Source organism: Armigeres subalbatus, chromosome 3, assembly GCF_024139115.2.
Source record: "Armigeres subalbatus isolate Guangzhou_Male chromosome 3, GZ_Asu_2, whole genome shotgun sequence".
NCBI lineage: Eukaryota > Metazoa > Arthropoda > Insecta > Diptera > Culicidae > Armigeres > Armigeres subalbatus.
The window spans coordinates 54,142,487-54,163,510 of NC_085141.1; the positions used below are offsets into that span (position 1 = coordinate 54,142,487).

Sequence of the window (21,024 nt, forward strand, 5' to 3'; positions counted from 1 at the left end):
AAAAACAACAAAGCCCCTGGAGTTGACCAACTACCAGGAGAGCTGTTTAAACACGGTGATGAAGCACTGGCTAGAGCGCTGCACTGGGTGATTACCAAGGTTTGGGAGGATGAGGTTCTGCCGCAGGAGTGGATGGAAGGTGTCGTGTGTCCCATCTACAAAAAGGGCGATAAGCTGGATTGTAGCAACTACCGCGCAATCACATTGCTGAACGCCGCCTACAAGGTACTCTCCCAAATTTTATGCCGTCGACTAACACCAATTGCGAGAGAGTTCGTGGGGCAGTACCAGGCGGGATTTATGGGTGAACGCTCTACCACAGACCAGGTGTTCGCCATACGTCAGGTATTGCAGAAATGCCGCGAATACAACGTGCCCACACATCATCTATTTATCGACTTCAAAGTCGCATATGATACAATCGATCGGGACCTGCTATGGCAGCTAATGCACGAAAACGGATTCCCGAATAAACTGATACGGTTGATCAAGGCGACGATGGATCGGGTGATGTGCGTACCCAAGCAACCAGATGTTCAGATTTTACTTAAATTTACTCTTAACTGAACTAATTGGTTCACTATGGTTCACATCAAGTTCCAAGCATCCTTAACGGAACTTTAAAGTTCACTTAAAGTTCCGTTACATACAAAAAAAATACTTAAAATGAGAGCTGATTAAGCCAAAATAGCCCTTCTTATCCGAACTTCTGGTTGCTTGGGCACGTAACTTTGAGAGGATGGAGGAAGCCTACATCAGACTGAAAAGCGAAACTAAACGGATTGGACTAGTCATCAATACGTCGAAGACGAAGTACATGATAGGAAGAGGCTCAAGAGAGGTCAATGTGAGCCACCCACCACGAGTTTCTATCGGTGGTGACGAAATCGAGGTGGTTGAAGAATTCGTGTACTTGGGCTCACTGGTGACCGCCGATAACGATACCAGCAGAGAAATTCGGAGACGCATAGTGGCTGGAAATCGTACGTACTTTGGACTCCGCAAGACGCTCCGATCGAATAGAGTTCGTCGCCGTACCAAACTGACTATCTACAAAACGCTTATAAGACCGGTAGTTCTCTACGGACACGAGACCTGGACGATGCTCGTGGAGGACCAACGCGCACTGGGAGTTTGCGGAGACTGCGGTGGGCCGGGCACGTAGCCAGAATGTCGGACAGTAATCCGGTGAAAATGGTTCTCGACAACGATCCGACGGTAACAAGAAGGCGAGGTGCACAGCGGGCAAGGTGGATCAATCAGGTGGAGGACGACTTGCGGACCCTCCGAAGACTGCGTGGTTGGTGAAGTGCAGCCATGAACAGAGCTGAATGGAGAAGCACAGAGAAACAGACCCCAAGTAACACGGTTTGTTGTATGAGTGTAAAAAATACATCTTTCGAACATATAGTTTGTTACGTTTTGGTATGAAAAACTGCTTCGATAACTTTCACACGACCCAAACAGCGCGAAAATTATCGATATTTTCAACATCTTTCAGTCGCAACCTTGTTTTTGATTGTACATTCACAAGACTAAACTTAAGTACTATGGATGTTTTCAATAACCGACTTTCAACATGGTTCTGTCAAATACCAAAAATACCAAAACAAAAATGTTGGTGTTGGTCAGACGATCAAAGAAATAAATATTATACAAAAAACGAATGAAAACAAGCATGCATCAAATGATGAACACCATTTTAATAATATTAATAAATATATACAAACTGAATAAATAAATCAAATTTGTTTCGAAGTCTCGGTCGAAACATCATATGCGGCTCATGTTTCATTGGCTAACTTTTCATTTTACTTCTCCTAAATTCATGCGCCATTGATTGAAGAAAAATATAACTATGCCAAGGCATAATTTTGAAATTGATATGTAAGCAAATTCTCGAATCTGCAAAAGAAAAATAATATGGCGAGTTCACGGTAAACAACAGGGTCGATGAAGAAACAAATGTCAAAAAATGAACATGTTATGACTTTGTTTGTAAAATCTTCCTGTAGACATGTTTTATGTTGTGAGAATGTAAAACGAAACATCTCAAAAAACCAAACAAATGTCAAAAATCGACAGGTTATCAGCAAGTTGTGAGAATGTAGTATGAAACTTCTCCTCTGATCAAATTGCTGTATGTTTTGCAAAAACCTTTTCATAGCTTTCTTTGAACATAACATGTTTTGTATTTCATTTTCCCGACCTTTATTCAACATTATCATTAGATCTTTGTTAATAATGATGTTTTCGGTGTTAAGGCTGGTTTACAGTTCGGAAAACGTGTCCGCGGGATTTGTTACGGGATTTTGCTCCGGGTTTTGTCAGGGAAAATTTTCCGCCGATAAGTCTCCACTGTCAAAACATTTTCCGTGATTGGGTTTACACATCAGGATTTTGCTTCGGGATTTGAGAATCTGCGCATCCTCGCCCGTGCTTGAGTTTACACTTCGGGGTTTTGGTTCGGATTTCTTTATACAAGAGGTGGAAAGATAACGAGAAGAGGAAGATATAGCGAGAGAAAGGGAGAGAATGAGTGTGAGAGAGCGATTGAGTGGGAGAGAAAGAGGAAATGAGTGAGCGAGTGAGTGAAAATGAGTAAGTGAGAGTGGGTGAGTAAGTCAAAGTGAGTGAGTGAGTGAACGAGTGATTGAGTGAAAGTGAGTGAGTGAGAATTCGTGAGTAAGTGAGAATGAGTGTGTGAGGTTGAGTGAGTGAGTGAGAATAAGTGCATGAAAGTACGTGAATGAGAGAGAGTGAGTGAGTGAGAAAGAGTTAGTGAGTGATTGAGTGAGAGTGAATAAGTGAGTGAGCCAGAGTTAGTGAATGTGAGTGAGTGAGTGAGATTGAGCGAGTGAGTGAGAATGTGTGTGTATGAGTGAGATTGAGTGAGTGAATGAGAGAGTGAATGAGTGAAAGAAAGTGAGTGAGAATGAGTTAGAGCGAGTGAGTGAGAATGAGTTAGAGCAAGTGAGTGAGAATGAGTTAGAGCGAGTGAGTGAGAATGAATTAGTGCGAGTGAGTGAGAATGAGTTAGAGCGAGTAAGTGAGAATGAGTTAGAGCGAGTGAGTGAGAATGAGTTAGAGCGACTGAGTGAGAATGAGTTAGAGCGAGTGAGTGAGAATGAGTTAGAGCGGGCGAGTAAGAATAAGTTAAAACGGGTCTCACGTTGCACTATTCTTCAATTATCACTGCTCACTTTTCACTTCTCACTTCTTAGTACTCATTTCTCACTTTACTCTTTTTACTTCTCATTCTTAATTCCCACTTCCCATTATTCATTTCACTTCTCACAACTCATTTTTTCACTTTTCATTTTTCACTTCTCACTTCTCATTAGTTACTTTTCACTTTTCTTTTCTCACTCTTCGTAACTCACTTCATACTCTTCACTTCTCGCGCCTTATTCTCACTACTCATTACACTACTCATTTCTCACTACTCAACTCTTACTTCTAATTGTACACTTCTTACTTCTTATTTTCACTGCTCATTGCTTACTTACTCATTTTTTTCATTTCTCGCTTATCATTCCTTAGTTTTCTTTTCACACTTCTCACACTTCTAACATTTCTCACTTTTCACTATCCACTTCACTAAATTCCTCCCATAATAAATTTCCGTCATAGATTACACATTTCCCGTGCGGAATCAATTCAAACGGAATTGTTTCCCCGCGGGATTTGCATCTCTACACATGGGATTTTAAACCGTACACTTTTCCCGCGATTGGGTTTACACTTCAGGAAAATATTTTTTCGTGTAGACTTCTGCTCCTGTCACGGGAAACGCAAATCCCGCTCCCATTTAAATTACATGGGAGACCAAATCCCGGGACACGTTTTCCGAACTGTAAACCAGCCTACTTGGGACGTCTCACTCAACACATGTTCCATCGTTCACCTTTTCAACACACTGAGATAATCATGCATCTAAAATCTATGTGCACTGCACATATATTTTTGCAATCAAGCTTCGCATATGTACTATATTAGTCTTGCACATAGAATGAGAAACTCTGCAACTCTTATATTTTATGTGCACGCACAAACAGAATTTAAATGCAAGTGGAATATTTATTATCGATGTAGATTAATATGTTTTATGTGCAGTAATAATAATAACCATGTGAGTTGCTATTGAAGCCGATCCAATCTAATTATGTTTTTCTTTGTAAATGATTTGTGAGAAAACATGAAGTACATTGAAATATTTATTTATATTCCAGATATTTAAAATTTTACGATCTAATTGTGTACTTCAATACAAGGTTGGAGTGCCGCTCCGTGGTGAATGTTGGGGGCGGAAACGAAGGTGCCGAAATGCATCTTCTTAATGAACGTGGAGATTCGCTTCGATCCGTCCAAAACATCCACCGCTCCGTCGACAGCTGCCAGCGACTTACATTGTGAAAGTTATGTGCCCCGGTATGTCCCTACAGATGTATTCGAAGGTCTCGCCGTACTGCAAGTTGTGATGGCGTCCTCGCGCTACTGCTCTAGAAAATCCGTCACTGCGTTGCACTTTGCGTGCGTTTTGCCGGAATGGAACAGCATCCGCTCGGTGGTGTTTTTTTTTGCTGTAAACGATGTACAGTTTATTTATGTGAATGTTCTGTATTGTCATCTCCACTTACCTACATCAATATAATGTGATCCAAGATTTTAGATATTTGGGGATGTTGTTTTTCTTCTTTGCTTGTTCGCATTCTGACTGGTTCCGCCGTATTTTTGGTGGCATACGCGCGATAACCGCGACGGCACCTTCACTTTTGCAGGGTGGATCGAGTCGAACCGAACGAGGTGTCCAACTGATTGAACCGATATCGATATCGCGCTACAAATCGTGATGCCGCGAAAGTGTTCCTGCTGTTCATGCACCAGAAAATCCGCTCCGTGGTTTTTCCTGTAAACGATACACAGTTTGTTTATAATGTCCATTTTTTCGTTCTTTCAACTTACCTCCATCAATATGGGCCAACATTCCGATGTTGGAAATGTGTTTTCTCCTATAGCGTGCTCGAATGCTGAGTGGGTTCTTCGCAAGGTCCTTCGTATTTTAGAAGCAAATTCTAATGGGCTCCTCCACCATGTTGATGATTTTCAAACAGTAAATATTAATTTAAACGCTAATGCATTTCATGTGCGTGTATCGATAATTTATTTATTATTGGCCATTGCATTGAAAAGTTACTTGCAATTTAAATAAATCATAAACGTTTGGCATTTAAATTATATTAACAATTAATACATTTTAAATGCTGCACATAAAACCGAGTTGAGGAAAGCAGACTTGATTCTACACTGAAAACCAAAACTACCCAAAAGTGGGTTGTTTGCACTCAAAACCGTGGTTTGGGCCAATAACTCAAATTTGAGTAAAATGACTTTTCTGGCACTAGGTAGTTTGCCTTTAATCCCATGTAAACAATTTACCCAAAGCTGAGTTTAATTTATCCAAAGCGGACCTTGATCAACCCAAAATGGAGAATATTGAATTTACTCAAATTTGGGTTATTGGGCTGAGCAACCTCGGTGAGGTGTTTGCATCTTGCTCTAGTTTTGATAGCAATCATGGGAAAGAAAGGGAAAACTACCCAAATTTGGGTAAATTTTTTCTGCGATATTCTCAATAGTGCGTATATTGAACTCAAAGTTTGGGTTGATTTATCTGTCCGTGTATATAGTTTGTGCACATAAAAAATATTGTTGATTTGATCTCAGTGCAGAAGGTTCAATTTTTTATAGGTGTTCGATCGGCCACCGATGGCGCTTCCATCGATTTTGCTTGTGTTTGACGTTTGAACACTACCGCCATCTGGTTTCCGATTGTCCAATCACAGTGCATTTAGCATTGGGCGATAATGTTTCCGTGGCGATGATTTTGATTGCATTTTGTTCTAAGTGAGACGTCTGTTTTTCTGTGGGAGAAGTCTTTTATGTGCAGCACAGGCCACTCCGGCCTTAAGGTTGGTATCGTGTTCAACAGAAATTTCTTTTTCTATCTCAATCACATGTTAAATTCCGTTCACTGAATCGGAAAAGTAAAGAATCGAAACAAAATTCTTACAGCAGTATCCACATGAAAAGAAAAAGAAACAAAATTAGCATTTGTAAGGTTCCCACGCAAAGTAATGGGAGCTGTCACTTTACTTTCGGAAAAATATTCTGTTCGATTATTCCGTAAGTAAAGGTGACAATTTGCTCCATGCAGATCAGTTGTCAAATTTCCTCTTGGTAATATTGAACAAAATTCCGTAACCTCTCTACTTTTTAAGTCGATACTGGCCTTTAGTCTGATGATAAATAAATAAAAATGATTTCAACGTGTTCTTCTTCGATGTATTCATCGAATGAACTTTCTTTGCTAAAAACAATGGATAGTAAGTACATTCAAAGTTAATTGCATATATGCCGGGTATTAAGCCACCCGGAGTGGAGTATTTCATGTTTAGGTAAGGATTTACTATCCATTACTATGTCTGAAACTTGATTATGCATATTCTTTATTATTGTTTGATTCATCAACAGACAACTTAGGTCCTAATGATGCTTATCCTAATTAATACTAATAAAAGTAATTATAATAAAATCATCGTTAATTATGAAACATGGCAGAATAAGCCCTTGTAAAATTACGACGAATCGTCTGTCTGGATAGATTAAAATCAAAACATGTGGCAACCTCGTTGAATGCCCGCTGTAGACCCACCATCGCTCCACGTTGTCCGTAATTCGTTCTTCGAAAAGGTATCCTCAGCATTCCGTTATTTCGCAGTGCCCTAGGTCGAACGTTCAAGTTTACTGATTCCAGAATTTCAGGGCAGTCGATTCTGCCTTGGAGCGTATCAGCAACGACCATGGCCCGTGCAATGTCCCTCCGCAATTGTAGGCTTTCAAGATTAATCAATTGACAACGGCTGCTATAACTTGGTAACCGGAATGGGTTTCGCCATGGAAGCAACCGAAGAGCAAAACGAATGAAGCGGCGTTGAACAGATTCAATTCTTACTGATCCGTTCTGGTAATTAGGATGCCATACAGCGGAACAATATTCCAGCGTAGATCGAACCAGCGAACAGTACAGTGATTTCAAGCAATAAACATCGGTGAAACCCTTGGCGACGCGAAAGATGAATCCTAATGTTCTAGAAGCCTTCTCGATCACGTAAGAGACATGATGCTTGAATGTTAGCTGCGTATCTAGAATAACACCAAGATCCTTTATACAGTTCACACGTTGCATCACAATTCCATTGAGCTCATAGTTGTAAATTATTGGCTGATGTACACGAGTGAAAGAGATCACGGAACATTTGCTAGGATTGACAACCATCCGGTTCAATGTGCACCAAGCCGCAAATGAATTAATATCTTGTTGTAGGTCCATTGCGTCAGAGATAGACCGAATTAGTGCATAGAGCTTCATATCATCCGCATACGACAGTCGCGGTCCTCGAAGCACATTGTTTACATCGTTGAAATACAAGAGGAATATCAAAGGGCCAAGATGGCTTCCCTGAGGAATGCCTGAGGTTGCCAAAAATTCAGTGGACTGAGAATTGCCTACCGTAACAGACAGTCTCCGTCCGGTGAGATATGAATGGAACCAGCGCAAAAGATAACCAGCAATGCCAAATCTTTCCAATTTCGCAACCGTGATAGCGTGGTTAATTTTATCGAAAGCTGCAGATAGGTCCGTATATACAACGTCCGTTTGTGCTTTCTGCACAAAGCTGTCGGTAATGCTCGAAGTTAGGCACAAAAGATTAGTGGTCGTAGATCTGCCTGAGATGAACCCATGTTGATCGGCACTCAGATGTTGCTTACAGTGAGATATGAGTGGTTCTGTTATAACTAGCTCGAATAATTTGGATGCAGCGCACAAGGATGAGATGCCGCGATAATTGTTGACATCTTTCGATCACCCTTCTTGTACACGGGAAACATTGTAGCGGTTTTCCACACGGACGGAAAAAGTCCACTGGATAGCGATTTGTTGAAAATCAATTGAAAGGGAGCGAGCAGAAGTTCGATGTGCCTTTTCAAGAACGCAGACGGAATGCCATCCGGACCTGGACTCATGGATGATTTTAACTGCGAGTTAGCTCTACGGATCATTTCTACATCTACGAAAAACGTGGCCCAAGTGATCCCGACTGCAGGAACGTTGTTAGCAGCCTCAGCGATTGTGACATCAGAGATGACTTCGTTACAATAGGTGCTCACAAACTTGTCGGCAAATAGCTGACAGATGGATTGGGGTGTAGAGGCCACTTCCTCGTCCAGAGTCATTGTTGTAGGGAGCCCAGCTTGTTTCCTTTGTTCATTTATGTACTTCCAGAACGTTTTAGGCCTGGTCCTCAAGTTTTGCTGTATATTTTGCTGATATTGAGAAAAACAGAGTCGGCTAACAATCTTGTACGCAGAGCTTTATTTTTTAGTGCTCACGCAACGATAAGGAACCGTGTTTGGAATAGCGCTTGAGAGCAGCTCTTTTAGCAGTTTTCATTCTACGAAGCTGACGGGTCTGCCAAGGACAACTATAAGGAGCGACGATTTTCTTAGGAACATGTCTTTCAATCACGTGTCCAATAATATGCGATAAAGTCAATGCCGCATTCTCTGCATCACAACCGCCAAGAATGTCAACCCAGTCCAATGTAGCAAAGAACTCAGCAATGCTATGATGATCGGCGTTATGGAAATTGTAGATTATGGGCTCGATCGATGCAACAACATTGGCTCGCGTGTTGTTCAGCTTGAGTATCAACGAAGGATGATGGTTAACTACTTTAACTAACGGTGATGGAGCATGCAAAATTAGCGGAGCAGCTTCCTGAGCGCTAACAAAACACAGATCCAAGCTGCGATTATTTTCGTTGGTAACGTGATTGATTTGACGTAACGTGGCTGTGCTGTAGTAATCGAGGAGTTTGGAGGCGTGACTGTGTAATGAAGATCGTTCCATATCTATGTGAAGGAACCCGTTGCAGGAGGAACTCCACGAAATTCCTGGCAGATTGAAATCACCGATAATGATGATTTCGTCCGAAGCATTAGTCATGTCTATCACTGACAAGACTGATTGTGTGTGAGCTTCGATCAGTGTATCATCGCGAACACGATCAGGAGGTATGTATAGTGCACACAGGAACACCGAACGATGGGAAAGCTGAAAGCGCACCCATACTTGCTCGACACATTCCCATAAGTCGTTGTAAATAACTCTTGCTTTCCGTTTTTTATTCACTGCGATTAGGACGCCTCCTCCAGTTGATTTGCGACTGTTCATGGGGCCACGGTCGCAGCGAAAAACTTCGTATTCAGGCCCAAAGACCTGACTAGATAGGGTACAGGAGTCGAGCCAGATTTCAGCCAACACAATCACATCGTAGCAATCATCGGACGTGGCAAGAAGATATTGTTCGACATCACAGTTCATCCCACCGGCCTTCTGATAATATATCAGCACTTCGTCAACGCAAACGAGGTTGGAATCCACAAACGGGGCTCTAGAAGTTTGAACGGCATCAGGCGGTGAAGGTTCAGGGATATATGAGTGTTTCCTGCAATATAAGGTTGGGAGATCCCCGGTGTACATCTAAGTTTAGGGCCAGGACGACTTCAAAGAACGCTGGCTGCATCAGGCGCGACTGAACTAGTGCAACTGGAAAGTACTCCCACAATGCTTTTCATGGGGCGTCCTGGAAATCCAATGGAAGCTTGTTGGCTTGCGTTGTGGACCAGCAGAGAGGAATGCGAATCTCGATGGAAATCACCACCGGGTGAGGTGCCGGAATTTTGAGCAGCATGAGGCAACGAAGGTGGAGGTCCTGGGTCCTGGGTGGAGGAAAATTCGTCACGCAGAGAAGAACTACAATCAGAAGAATACTTGCCTGTGCAAGCATGGTGGAAGCCCCCTTTCCTACCACCAATCTCAGGACCCAGACGGCTATGATGATCGGAGGCAGCAGAGAGCGGGACTGGATTGGGGCGATCAGGGGCTTCCAACAAGCTTTCTATTGTGCGTCTGGGTGATGCGGAGTCTTCAGGAGAGGTGATTTGGCATCGTACGGAAGGACGTTGGGCGGTTTCGCAGTGGTTTTCAATCAACATGCCGGATCCTGTCCGGTATTGTACAACATGTGATAGATTTAGTTCGGAAAAGGTATTGGAGGGTAACCGCCCCTTCGGTGGGCTTTGATCCCACGACCCCAGTACGCTAGACAGGTGCTTTCCCTACTAAGCTACGAAGGACCTCCGTCGTCCAATGAAACCAAATTCCCAGCACCAGGTACCAGCAGAACTCTCGCAATACATTTTCAGAACCAACTCTCTCATATGTATTCAGTGTGTAGGAGCCGGACAATACTAAATACTCATCCTACTTGGTTGGCATGTGTGCAAAAATTGAGTAAAATTGACTTAATATTAAGTCAGATATACTTAATTTTGAATAGAAACTAATCAAAAGTCAGGTGAATGTTACTTAACTTTTGTAAGCATGACATTACTTAAAATTTGGTTCCCACACTTTACTGCATTTGTTGAGTGGTTTTGCTCTTTATTTTATGACAATTGTTATAACGAAGGGAAGAGGGAGGGACATGCGAGAGAGAAAAGTACCTAAAATTAGGTACTTTTTTCTAACCAGGCATGAAGTTTTTAACCGAATATTGAGCATTTTTCTTTAACCGTGCCTTACCAAAGACAACAACCGCAATCCACTGAACCGAAAAACAGTTTTTGCTGCTTTCTTTTTCACATCTGCGTTGATCGATTCGTCGATGATCGTTGTCGGAAAACCGAAAACTGAAAAAGACTTTAGTTCGAAAAAAAAACTCGAGTTTACGAAGATTATTTTGTGTGTTGTGTCCGCAAACGAGTGGCTCCGCGCGTAGAAAGTGCTTTTTCCTTCGGAATTAGTGTAATTTGCCGGGTAAAATAATAGTGAATAGTAAGATTAGTGTCGCGGGGACAATTTTCCGGTCGCCGGACTTGGAAACACGCCGAACCGGGCAGGTTTTCCGGCGATGTAAAAAAATCAGTTCCTCGTCCATTCGCGCGGTGCGTGTCTCTCTTCTAGAGTGTCGTCCTCTGTCGTCTCCATCGCGGAGAACCCAGACGTTCGTTCCGTGTGTGTAAAAAGAAGCAGCCTATCACAATACCATTGCAATATCCGAAAGCACCTCGCGGATAAGAATACTCAAAAAGAAGTGGGAAAAAGAATAATATTCTTGTTTTGTTCCGGATTTAAGGTAGCCACGGAAGAAAATAATCAGTGAAGACAGAGCCGTGAAAATAAAGCTAGAAGACGGGTGCCTCCGTCTGTAGGAGGGTGTCAATCGTTTGGAGCATCCGGCCGTCCGATGATGTTTTGATCGTGGGATCCCGGGGCGACGACGTAAAGAAGAAGCCTAGGCTCGCTGGATGTCCCGTCGGTGTGGTAGAAACAGCAAAGCTTTGGCTTGCAATCCATTCGAGTAGTGTATTCGAAAGTAATTTCGAGCGAGATAGCAACAGCATTAAGGACTCCTCGGGATTCACCATTCAAGGAGAACACTAAACAATATTGAAACACTTCCGGGATGTGGACTGGAGCGTAAACCACCAGCTTTCGGAATGTCTGAACCAAAGTCTGGAATGCATCGGTAAGTAGCTGGGGTAAATAATTAAACACGCTTCAGGTTTGGGGTATTCATCTCTTTTTTTTATCAATGGAAGATTGGGTCTCTATTTTCGAACATTGACAAAAATGTTAGGTTAGCTTCGTAGCCGTGCTGCCAGATGTGTATACTCTTATTTGATGTCAGTCGTTGAATATGTTTTATGAATGAAAAGTTTGAGGTCCAAAATTTATTTATGTTATCAGGGTCTGTCTCATTTGGAGAATTAAACTGAAATTAAACTTAAAAGTGACATTGCAATAATAATCGAATAACCCTGCTCGCAATTCTCCAAAGAAGACAGACCCTTAGCAATATACTGAGAATGTCTTGTTTGATTAAGCTTTTAGAAAAAGACAAAAATTTAATCAATTTTTGCTTTTTTGCCTTCCTCGTACAACAAAGTTGTACCGAAAGGCAATCATTTCACTCCAAAATCGAACTTTCTATAGAAATTTGGGAGTCCCATGATGTAATAATCAGGAGGGTGAAACGCCTGTCATTCACGGTACAATCGCACTCTACCCAACATTGCTTTTGGTACTTCTGTTTTTGGTACCCAGTTTCTGGGTAGTATACCCGAATTCAGCGCTCATTTTGGGTGATTGGTTCGTACGCAGTTAGTGCTAATTATCGGCATTTAACTTCTCCTGGCGAAAACTTGCAATTGGTTGAGGTACATCGAGCCTTTTGTGTTTGTATGGCTTTTTTATGTCGAAAAGTAGCTCGTCGATACTTCCGAAGTTTTGTTAACATGAATCAAACGAAATTAAAACAAAAACATTGTACGCCATATTGAATGAATGCTGGGTAGGCGTATTAGCCTTCTCTTCAGTCCCCTGGTAATAATGTACCACTCGACTCAGCTCGTCAAATTGAACAAAATTTGTTTAGATGCAATCTTGGAACTTGTTTCAAATGGGCGTAATCTTGATTCTGGACCTTGATTTTTGGAACGGCGATTGTGCTCTTCATTCAAACTATTTTGATGAACTTATGTGTCATACAGAAAGTAAAGAATAGATTCCAATCTGTCTGGAAGTATCGTCAGTTATACAAAATATTCTGAATTGAGAGTATTGCCTGTTTTAAATTTCAAGGTCAAATACAGTTACGCTTATTTGAAAAAAGTTCCTAGAAATGTCTGTAAATTCGTGTGTATGTGTGTGTGTGCGAAAAACATTAGCCACTTCTGCATTCGACGGGGGACAAGCTGATTACTATTGAATACAGTCAAATTTCACTCGTTGGACTATCTTTAGATGGGCTACGATTTAGTTGGGCGCCCGTTAGTTGGGCTGTAGCCCACTTAAAACGAAGGTGGACGTCAAATTATGACATCAACGGCAGTTTTTTTTTCTTTTTCGCAGTTGGCAGCTCTGAATTTCTATTGTATTAGCTGATTTGACAGCTGAAATCTCAGCCCAACTAACGAAAGTCTTTCACTAGATGGGCTACGAGTTTAGCCCAACAAGCGAAAGTTGACTGTATAATCACGATCGATCAATGCGTTCAAAAGTAATTAAAAACATGGTGTTTTGAACCATATAAGCTTGGTTGGTTGGTTCCCTATATATCGTTTGCAACAGCCGTAATGTAGGCATGTGTATCAGGCGATTGAATCGAGAAAATCATCGTCACCGCTAGGTGGATTAATCTGTTTTTTTTTTTTCAATTGAAGGTGCAAGCACAGGATACATTTACGCTTCATCTATAGATAGTGGAATCTACTAATATTAATGGCCCGTTTACATATTCGCTAATACTATCGTACACACGTGTCGCATTCGTTTTTAAAAAGTTCCAACCCAGGATGGAATTACAGCAACAGTTCGCTAACTGGGCGCTTTTTAACTGGACTGCTTTTTAACTGGGCGTCCGCTAACTGGGCCAAAGCCCAGTTAAAAAGCGGTTATCCGTCAAAAAACAAAAACAAAGACTAGGCTGCGAGGGGAGTCGAAATGGTAAATTATTCTCTTTCCAAGTAAAACACCGATCATAACAATACATCGTAAATCCCCTCGTCAGCCCAGTTAAAAAGCGGCGCTCGTTAACTGGACTGATGTTCTAGCCCAGTTAGCGAATGGTTACTGTAGTTCCAACCTAAGTGCTGTCAAAACGTTTTTTTATTCGCTCAGACTGGAACTAGGTTTGCACTAGTTCCAACTCAAAAGCTGTCGTGTTTGCACTGTGTTGTTTCACGGTCTCGCGCCAGGTTCGCCGGCGCGAGACCGGGGATTCCTCCGGAAGTTCCTTCAAGAATTTCTCAGGAAGTTTCTCCAAGAATTCCTCAAATAGTTCCTTCAGGAATTCATCCGAAAGTTCCTCCAGGATTTCCTCCGAGGAATTTGTGGAGGAACTTGCCGAGGACATTCCTGGAGAAAATTCCGGATGAGTTGCTGGAGTAACTTCCGAAGGAAAACCGGAAAAAATCCTGGCGGAGTTTGCTGGAGATTGTAGGAATTCTGGTCGAAATTCTTGAGGACTATTTGGAGTAATTTCTGTAGGATTTTCTGAACGAATTCTATGCAGAACCGAAGAAACTTTATTCGGAACTCCTGGTGAATTTTTTTCTTGTTGAGCTCTTGAAGGACTAAGCCAACGACTAGCACCAACTGCAAGGGAGTTCGTGGGGCAGTACCAGGCGGGTTTTATGGGCGAACGCTCCACCACGGACCAGGTGTTCGCCATTCGCCAAGTACTGCAGAAATGCCGCGAATACAACGTGCCCACACATCATCTATTCATCGACTTCAAAGCCGCATATGATACAATCGATCGGAACCAGCTATGGCAGCTAATGCACGAAAACGGATTTCCGGATAAACTGATACGGTTGATCAAGGCGACGATGGATCGGGTGATGTGCGTAGTTCGAGTTTCAGGGGCATTCTCGAGTCCCTTCGAAACGCGTAGAGGGTTACGGCAAGGTGATGGTCTTTCGTGTCTGCTATTCAACATAGCTTTGGAGGGAGTAATACGAAGAGCAGGGATTGACACGAGTGGTACGATTTTCACGAAGTCCGTCCAGTTATTTGGTTTCGCCGACGACATTGATATCATGGCACGTAACTTTGAGAGGATGGAGGAAGCCTACATCAGACTGAAAAGACGCAAGACGATCGAATAGAGTTCGCCGCCGTACCAAACTGACAATCTACAAAACGCTCATTAGACCGGTAGTCCTCTACGGACACGAGACCTGGACGATGCTCGTGGAGGACCAACGCGCACTTGGAGTTTTCGAAAGGAAAGGTAGGAGGCGAATGAACCACGAGTTGCATCAGCTGTTGGGAGAACCATTCATCGTTCACACCGCGAAAATCGGACGACTGCGGTGGGCCGGGCACGTAGCCAGAATGTCAGACAGTAACCCGGTGAAAATGGTTCTCGACAACGATCCGACGGGCACAAGAAGGCGAGGTGTGCAGCGGGCAAGGTGGATCGATCAGGTGGAGGACGATTTGCGGACCCTCCGTAGACTGCGTGGTTGGCGAAGTGCAGCCATGGACCGAGCTGAATGGAGAAGACTTTTATGTGCAGCACAGGCCACTCCGGCCTTAGTCTGATAATAATAATAATAAACCACCGACTTGGACATTAATTTCACATAACATATGTGTAACTCGGGTAGCAAAAGTTGTACCCTTATAACAGATTGAATGTGTTATACGGAACATCGAAACGTCAAAAGATATGGTATAACAGTATTGAATTAGCAAGGGGTCGCGTGATTTTTACTATTTATCTGATTATCCTTCACACCAAAATTATCCAAATGTTTTTTTAGATTACAACCTCGTGGTGGAATAAAATTGAATAGTACTAAACTAGTCTTATGACAGGTAAAGACATTCCACAAAAAAAAGGCTTATTGTTTTACAGTTTTGTAACTCAATTCCATATTGCCATATTGATGGTTTAAAGTGCTGATGTTGATGTAAATAATATCTCTAAATAATAAAAATTAAATCGTATCCGCATAACTCGAAAACGGCTGGATGGATTTTCTTCATTCCTTCAGCAGATTCGTTGTCGTTTCCGACGGGCTTGTATGATATATCCACATGCGAAAATAATGAGATCACAACGCGCACTTTCGCCTACTATGCAGTAGAACCACCGACGAACGCTTTTTAACGGTCATTCGCTTTTGCGCGCGATCGCTCTTGTCAAATGAGTTAAGACACAACTCCGCTACAATGTTAATACACGTAGGTTGGTGGCTGAGCTATGAAAACTTCGCGAGCCATTATGGTGGTGGCGGTAGTGTTCAATGATTTTTCATCATGGCGTCGTGGGCAGCAAATTTGAATTATTTTCCATGGAGTGACACGTCGGTTCGTCGGTGGTAGAACGTCCGCCGGGGCGACTAGTTGGTAATAAAATTTATCGATCTTGAGGAAAGACAGCTCGTTTTGTATTCGTTGATCTTGATGTCACCGTTAACCAGTCACTGTGAATTAGAAAAGTAACCAGCAATGCAAGCCCACTAGACACAGAGAAAGAAGAAGAAGACGCACATAGTAAAGAAACCCTCTGTTATTGAGCTCAAATCTTTCTTTCTGCATAACCATGCGAAAAATGTCAAATAAAAGAATCGAACTTCGTTGCCTCAAATAGTTAACATAGACCATTGGTTCATTGAATATAAAAATGATTACAGTCAAATCTCCATTAGTCGATGTTCTATGACTCGATGTCGGCTCATGTAAGCAAATTATGCCATATGAAAACAATATTTTCTGGGTTATTGTGATGGTCGCTCCAAAGAGCTTTCCAAGGATTTTCTATTCCACTTCTCGATATTTCCATGAATCGACTGTTCCAGTGGCGTCGCGTAACCTCACTTTTTGCCTGTGCACTGATACAAAAAATGAAGATTTTGATATTTTGACAGCCCAAATGGAAAATAAAATGATCAGAGTCCTTTAAACTAATCATAATTTAGTTATTCTATGCATTTCCGCACACTAATTCCTTAAATTTAAGTCCAGTGCACAGGTAGATTGAGGTTAGGGAAACGCCACTGGACTGTTCCTTTCAATATCGACTCATGAAGGTCAGTCACAATCATTATAAAATTATATGATTATTATAAAATTGATTATTAACATAATTATACGATTTATCTTTTGAAACTCTGTAATTAACTATGAAATATTTTGAACATGAAACTTCGATTCATCATACTACAGTAACACCAAACTTTTGAATGAAGTATTACAATATTGGTTCACAATATCAGTGTTTTGCTGTTTGAACAATAAATGTAATCAATATTTCCCCTTATCGATACAAATTTGGAAACTTTATTACCAGAATATTATCAAGCAATTTGCCAAGTTATTTACATTAACCTAATGCTTAGTTAAAGCGTATTAAGTAAATAAGTGTTGAAACAGCTTTTCAATTCTCAAAATGGTCAGAACATCGTTAATATAGTTCATTATTATTCCAAACTAAAAATACCTCGCGACGCCGTCCTGGAGTTTGCTTTCGTATACTTGCTTAATGATTTAAGTTAGAGGATATACATATATTCAACATTGTAGTCTTTACGGAATAAAAGTATTAACAAGAATGACATCTAGTCAATAATAAAACTTTAATTTTGAAAACTGTTTGGTTTTTTTTTCTCATTTCATTTCGCAACTCATTTTTGCAACTTGTAAACCAACATTGGTGTATCCCTCGCCATCCTTTTGAAAAAACCGAAAACTGCATATTCACAGATTAGTTTCTAATGTAGAACAGTTTTAAGCGATATCGTAATTAACACTTTAAAAAAAAACTTTAATTTTCTTCAATTCATACACAAACTTATTGAGCCGGTTTTAGGATCATTTCATTTTCGATACTAGTAATCGGTAGAAAAAAGATATTGTTGTAAAATCGCCTGAAAATAGCTGTTTTAGATAAAGAAAATGTCGATATTGATTTTATATCTTGTAAATTGTTGTGAGAAGCGCAGAAGAGATTTGTTTTCGGATATTATCTGCTATTTCTCGATAATGTTTAAAATTTATGCATGCTAAAATTGAATTTCTCCACACATCGGTTGTCTATCCTGACCTTTGTACTCTTTGAAACAAAGTGTTCTAATTTTCTGATCATATGGTATTTGTTTACATTTGAGAATGACAGAACGATGTTCCCGACGCTCGTTATAACAGTTTTGGCCCACCGAAAGGGGGTCAACTTTTGGACGGGGATTTTGTTCTAAGATCCACTTATGTTATGTGTTAATTTACAATGTTGTGAAAACTCATATGTGAATATGTACATTATGTGGAAAATATGGATTTGTTGGAATGTATTGGAGGTAGGAGGACAATGTATTAAAGGTAGCCACTTCCCCTTCGATGGGACTCGAACCCATGACACTACAGTACGCTAGACTGGTGCTTTAACCAAAGCTTTGTTTTTGCCGGAGATAATAATGACAAAGATTCAAAATTTTTTGTCAGTAAGAAAGAAGAAGACAATTTTGTTGCTTACTTTTCATCCAGTTATTTTGCATAATCTTTACCGCATTCGCATATTTCGGTTTTAGGCTGTCGTAGTTTCTGTTTTTATTGAAATATTCGATGTTCAAATATTGTGTTCGTTTTTTAATAAAGGCTTGTTGTGAGATGTGCTCTTATCAGTAACAAGCACTAACGACATCTGTTGATTTCAGTTAGTTGGGCAAATCATGAACCAGATGGCGGTAGTGAGCAAAAGTCAAATTAGAGCAAATCCGATGCGCGCGCCATGAGTGATTGACTGGCCAACTAATGATTACTTAAATTGACCAGTAAGTCAGTGAAAGAGATGGGCGTTCAGATCCGGAACCGGTAAAATGATCCGAATCTTTGAAGTGAGTGAATGATTTGTGGATCATTTTTCAAAAGATCCGGTTCACTAGATCAGCAAATTATTTGACCACTTGTAAGGAAATAATAAAATAAAAAGTTCATTCTTTCTAATCCATACGCTTGTAAACAAGAATAAAGTTATTAAAATCTAGTTATTCTATACATTTCCGCACAAAAATTCCTAAAATTTAAGTCCAGTGCACAAGTAGATTGAGGTTAGGGAAACACCACTGGTGTTAGTTCTATAGGATATTTTATCTGGATTTACTTCGGTGAGTGATGCGATCTATGGGAGGGAATTATACGAAATTCAAATAAAAACGGGCATTAATCGATTTAGGGGCAGCAGGGACTATGTCCAAGGGCTTGACGATCCCTCCCCAGGCCATCTGCGGTTGTGACGCCTGCCTAGGATGTGGTGGGGTTTGACAGTGGGCTCTGTGAAACTTATATAAAAAGCTGCATGTATTCGCAAGTAGGCTCCGCCACAGCGCACAAGCCCAAGATCATTCGACTCGGTATAATTAAGGATCACGATTGGAAGCTTGGAACATGGAACTGCAAGTCGCTAGGCTTTGCAGGTTGCGACAGGATAATCTACAATGAATTACATCCCCGCAACATCGACGTTGTTATGCTGCAAACGAGCGTGAGGTGATCCAAAGGTGGCGGCAGCAGGAGTGGATGGACGGTGTCGTGTGTCGCATCTACAAAAAGGGCGATAAGCTGGATTGTAGCAACTACCGCGCAATCACGTTGCTGAACGCCGCCAACAAGGTACTCTCCCAAATTGTATGCCGACTACTAACACCAATTGCAAGAGAGTTCGTGGGACAGTACCAGGCGAGATTTTTTTAATGGCCCACCACTTCCCCCACACCAAGAAACTCGCACAGAGAGCTTCCTGGCAATGGACGCATCTAATTTCTAAACAAGGAAGACTAACATAGAAATTCAAAAATAAATTTAAATGCTTAGGTATGTGTGATGAACAATTATGGGAGTCTCGTTTCGACCGTCTTCCAGTGCGGTTGGTTTTTGTGCTCTATTTTTGTGCGGTGATTCGCCTTAAAGTAGAACAATAGAACCAGTGCAGTGACCGCGGTCGAAACAAATGTGTAGTGGATAAAAAAGTGCTGCAGATCATGAAGACGCGCGCTTGTTCGTGCATGCAAGGGCTGATCGATTGTTATCAAGGGCAATGGCGTTGCTAATATTCCGATCAAGCCTATGTAAATGCTCAAACATGTTCAGCGTCAGTATTATTGAGGAGAAGTAAGGTTTTGATAAACTGTAAATTTATTTAAACACGCACGCACCCACACAAAAGCACACACACATATATACACAAATACATACATACACTGATGGACACGAATATTCGTCATGTTTTCATAGTAATCTCTATTAAAACATGACGAATACTTTTGTCTATCAGTGTACACATATAAACACACATACAGATACACACTCATATACATCATACATAAACACGTACACGATTTTTATTATATATTAGGTATCTATATTATTGGAAGCCTTTGGTACGGGAGGTCCACGCTTTCTTCCTTTCCCCTCGATTCCAAGCTATTAAGTGACTTTAGGTAATCCTGAAGTCGCTCAATATCTAGGAGTCATTTTTGCGGTACATACTGCGTAGTTGGCCTGGCCATATGAAAAGAAAAATGACGGAATTCAGAAACCGTCATTTCCCAGGATGCTTTCAAGTATTGGCTACGCAAGTATGAGATTAGATTAGGTATGTGTGATGAACAATTACAACAATAAGTTAATCAGGGTGTACGGGTGTACGGTGGGTGAACGCTCTACCACATATCGAGTTCTTGTAAGTTCTCCTCGAGTTGGAGGCTGGTTGACTTCCAACTTCCGTTGAACTGACGTAGTCATCTCCTCCGCTGCCTTGACTTCCACTGCCTGTAGTCTCAGCGCCATTCAAGTGTTCCTCGTAGTACTGCTTCCACCTTTCGATCACCACACGCTCGTCAAAATGCTCCCATCCTTATCCCTGCACATTTCGGCTCGCGGCACGAAGCCTTTGCGGGATGCGTTGAGCTTTTGATAAAACTTGCGTGTTTCTTGAGAACGGCACAGCTGTTCCATATCCTCGCATTCCGCATCTTCCAGGCGGCGTTTCTTCTCATAGAAAAGGCGAGTCTGCTGTCTCCGCTTCCGTTTATAGCGTGGCACGTTCTGCCGGGTTCCTTGCTGCAGCGCGACCGCCCGCTCGCCGTACGTCAGATATTGCAGAAATACCGCGAGTATAACGTGCCCACACATCTATTTATCGACTTCAAAGCCACATATGATACAATCGATCGGGACCAGCTATATTGCCATATGGCAGCTAATACACGAAAACAGATTTCCGGATAAATTGATACGGTTGATCAAGGCGACGATGGATCGGGTGATGTGCGTAGTTAAAATTTCAGAGGCATTCTCGAGTACATCAGACTTAAAAGCAAAGCTAA

At 41.5% G+C, this 21,024-nt stretch overlaps 2 protein-coding genes and 1 long non-coding RNA gene across 5 annotated transcripts in view; 1 reads left to right on the plus strand and 2 right to left on the minus strand.

The window, feature by feature from the left end:
• Positions 1-4,194: 4,194 nt before the first annotated feature.
• Positions 4,195-5,306, minus strand: LOC134219976 (uncharacterized). Of its 2 annotated transcripts, none has more exons than XR_009981732.1 (3): positions 4,966-5,306; positions 4,645-4,909; positions 4,195-4,583 (listed from the first exon to the last, which is right to left on the minus strand). It is a non-coding gene; the product is annotated as an uncharacterized LOC134219976 (long non-coding RNA). The 2 variants fall into 2 exon arrangements; XR_009981731.1 differs by having other exon boundaries at positions 4,196-4,583; positions 4,641-4,909.
• A 2,554-nt stretch (positions 5,307-7,860) lies between these two features.
• Positions 7,861-20,485, minus strand: LOC134221638 (uncharacterized). The gene is made up of 3 exons (XM_062700827.1): positions 20,433-20,485; positions 8,470-9,572; positions 7,861-8,078 (listed from the first exon to the last, which is right to left on the minus strand). The coding sequence occupies exons 1-3, from the start codon at positions 20,483-20,485 to the stop codon at positions 7,861-7,863; spliced, it is 1,374 nt and encodes a 457-aa protein (XP_062556811.1).
• The window catches only part of LOC134224177 (protein pygopus), a 41,833-nt gene continuing 31,617 nt past the window's right edge, over positions 10,809-21,024 (plus strand). The window contains exons 1-2 of one of the 2 annotated variants that reach the window (XM_062703464.1): positions 10,809-10,945; positions 11,265-11,657. The gene's annotated coding sequence lies outside the window, so the exon portion shown is untranslated. Of the gene's footprint in view, positions 11,658-21,024 lie in introns of both variants that reach the window. The other variant, XM_062703463.1, reaches the window with a different exon arrangement.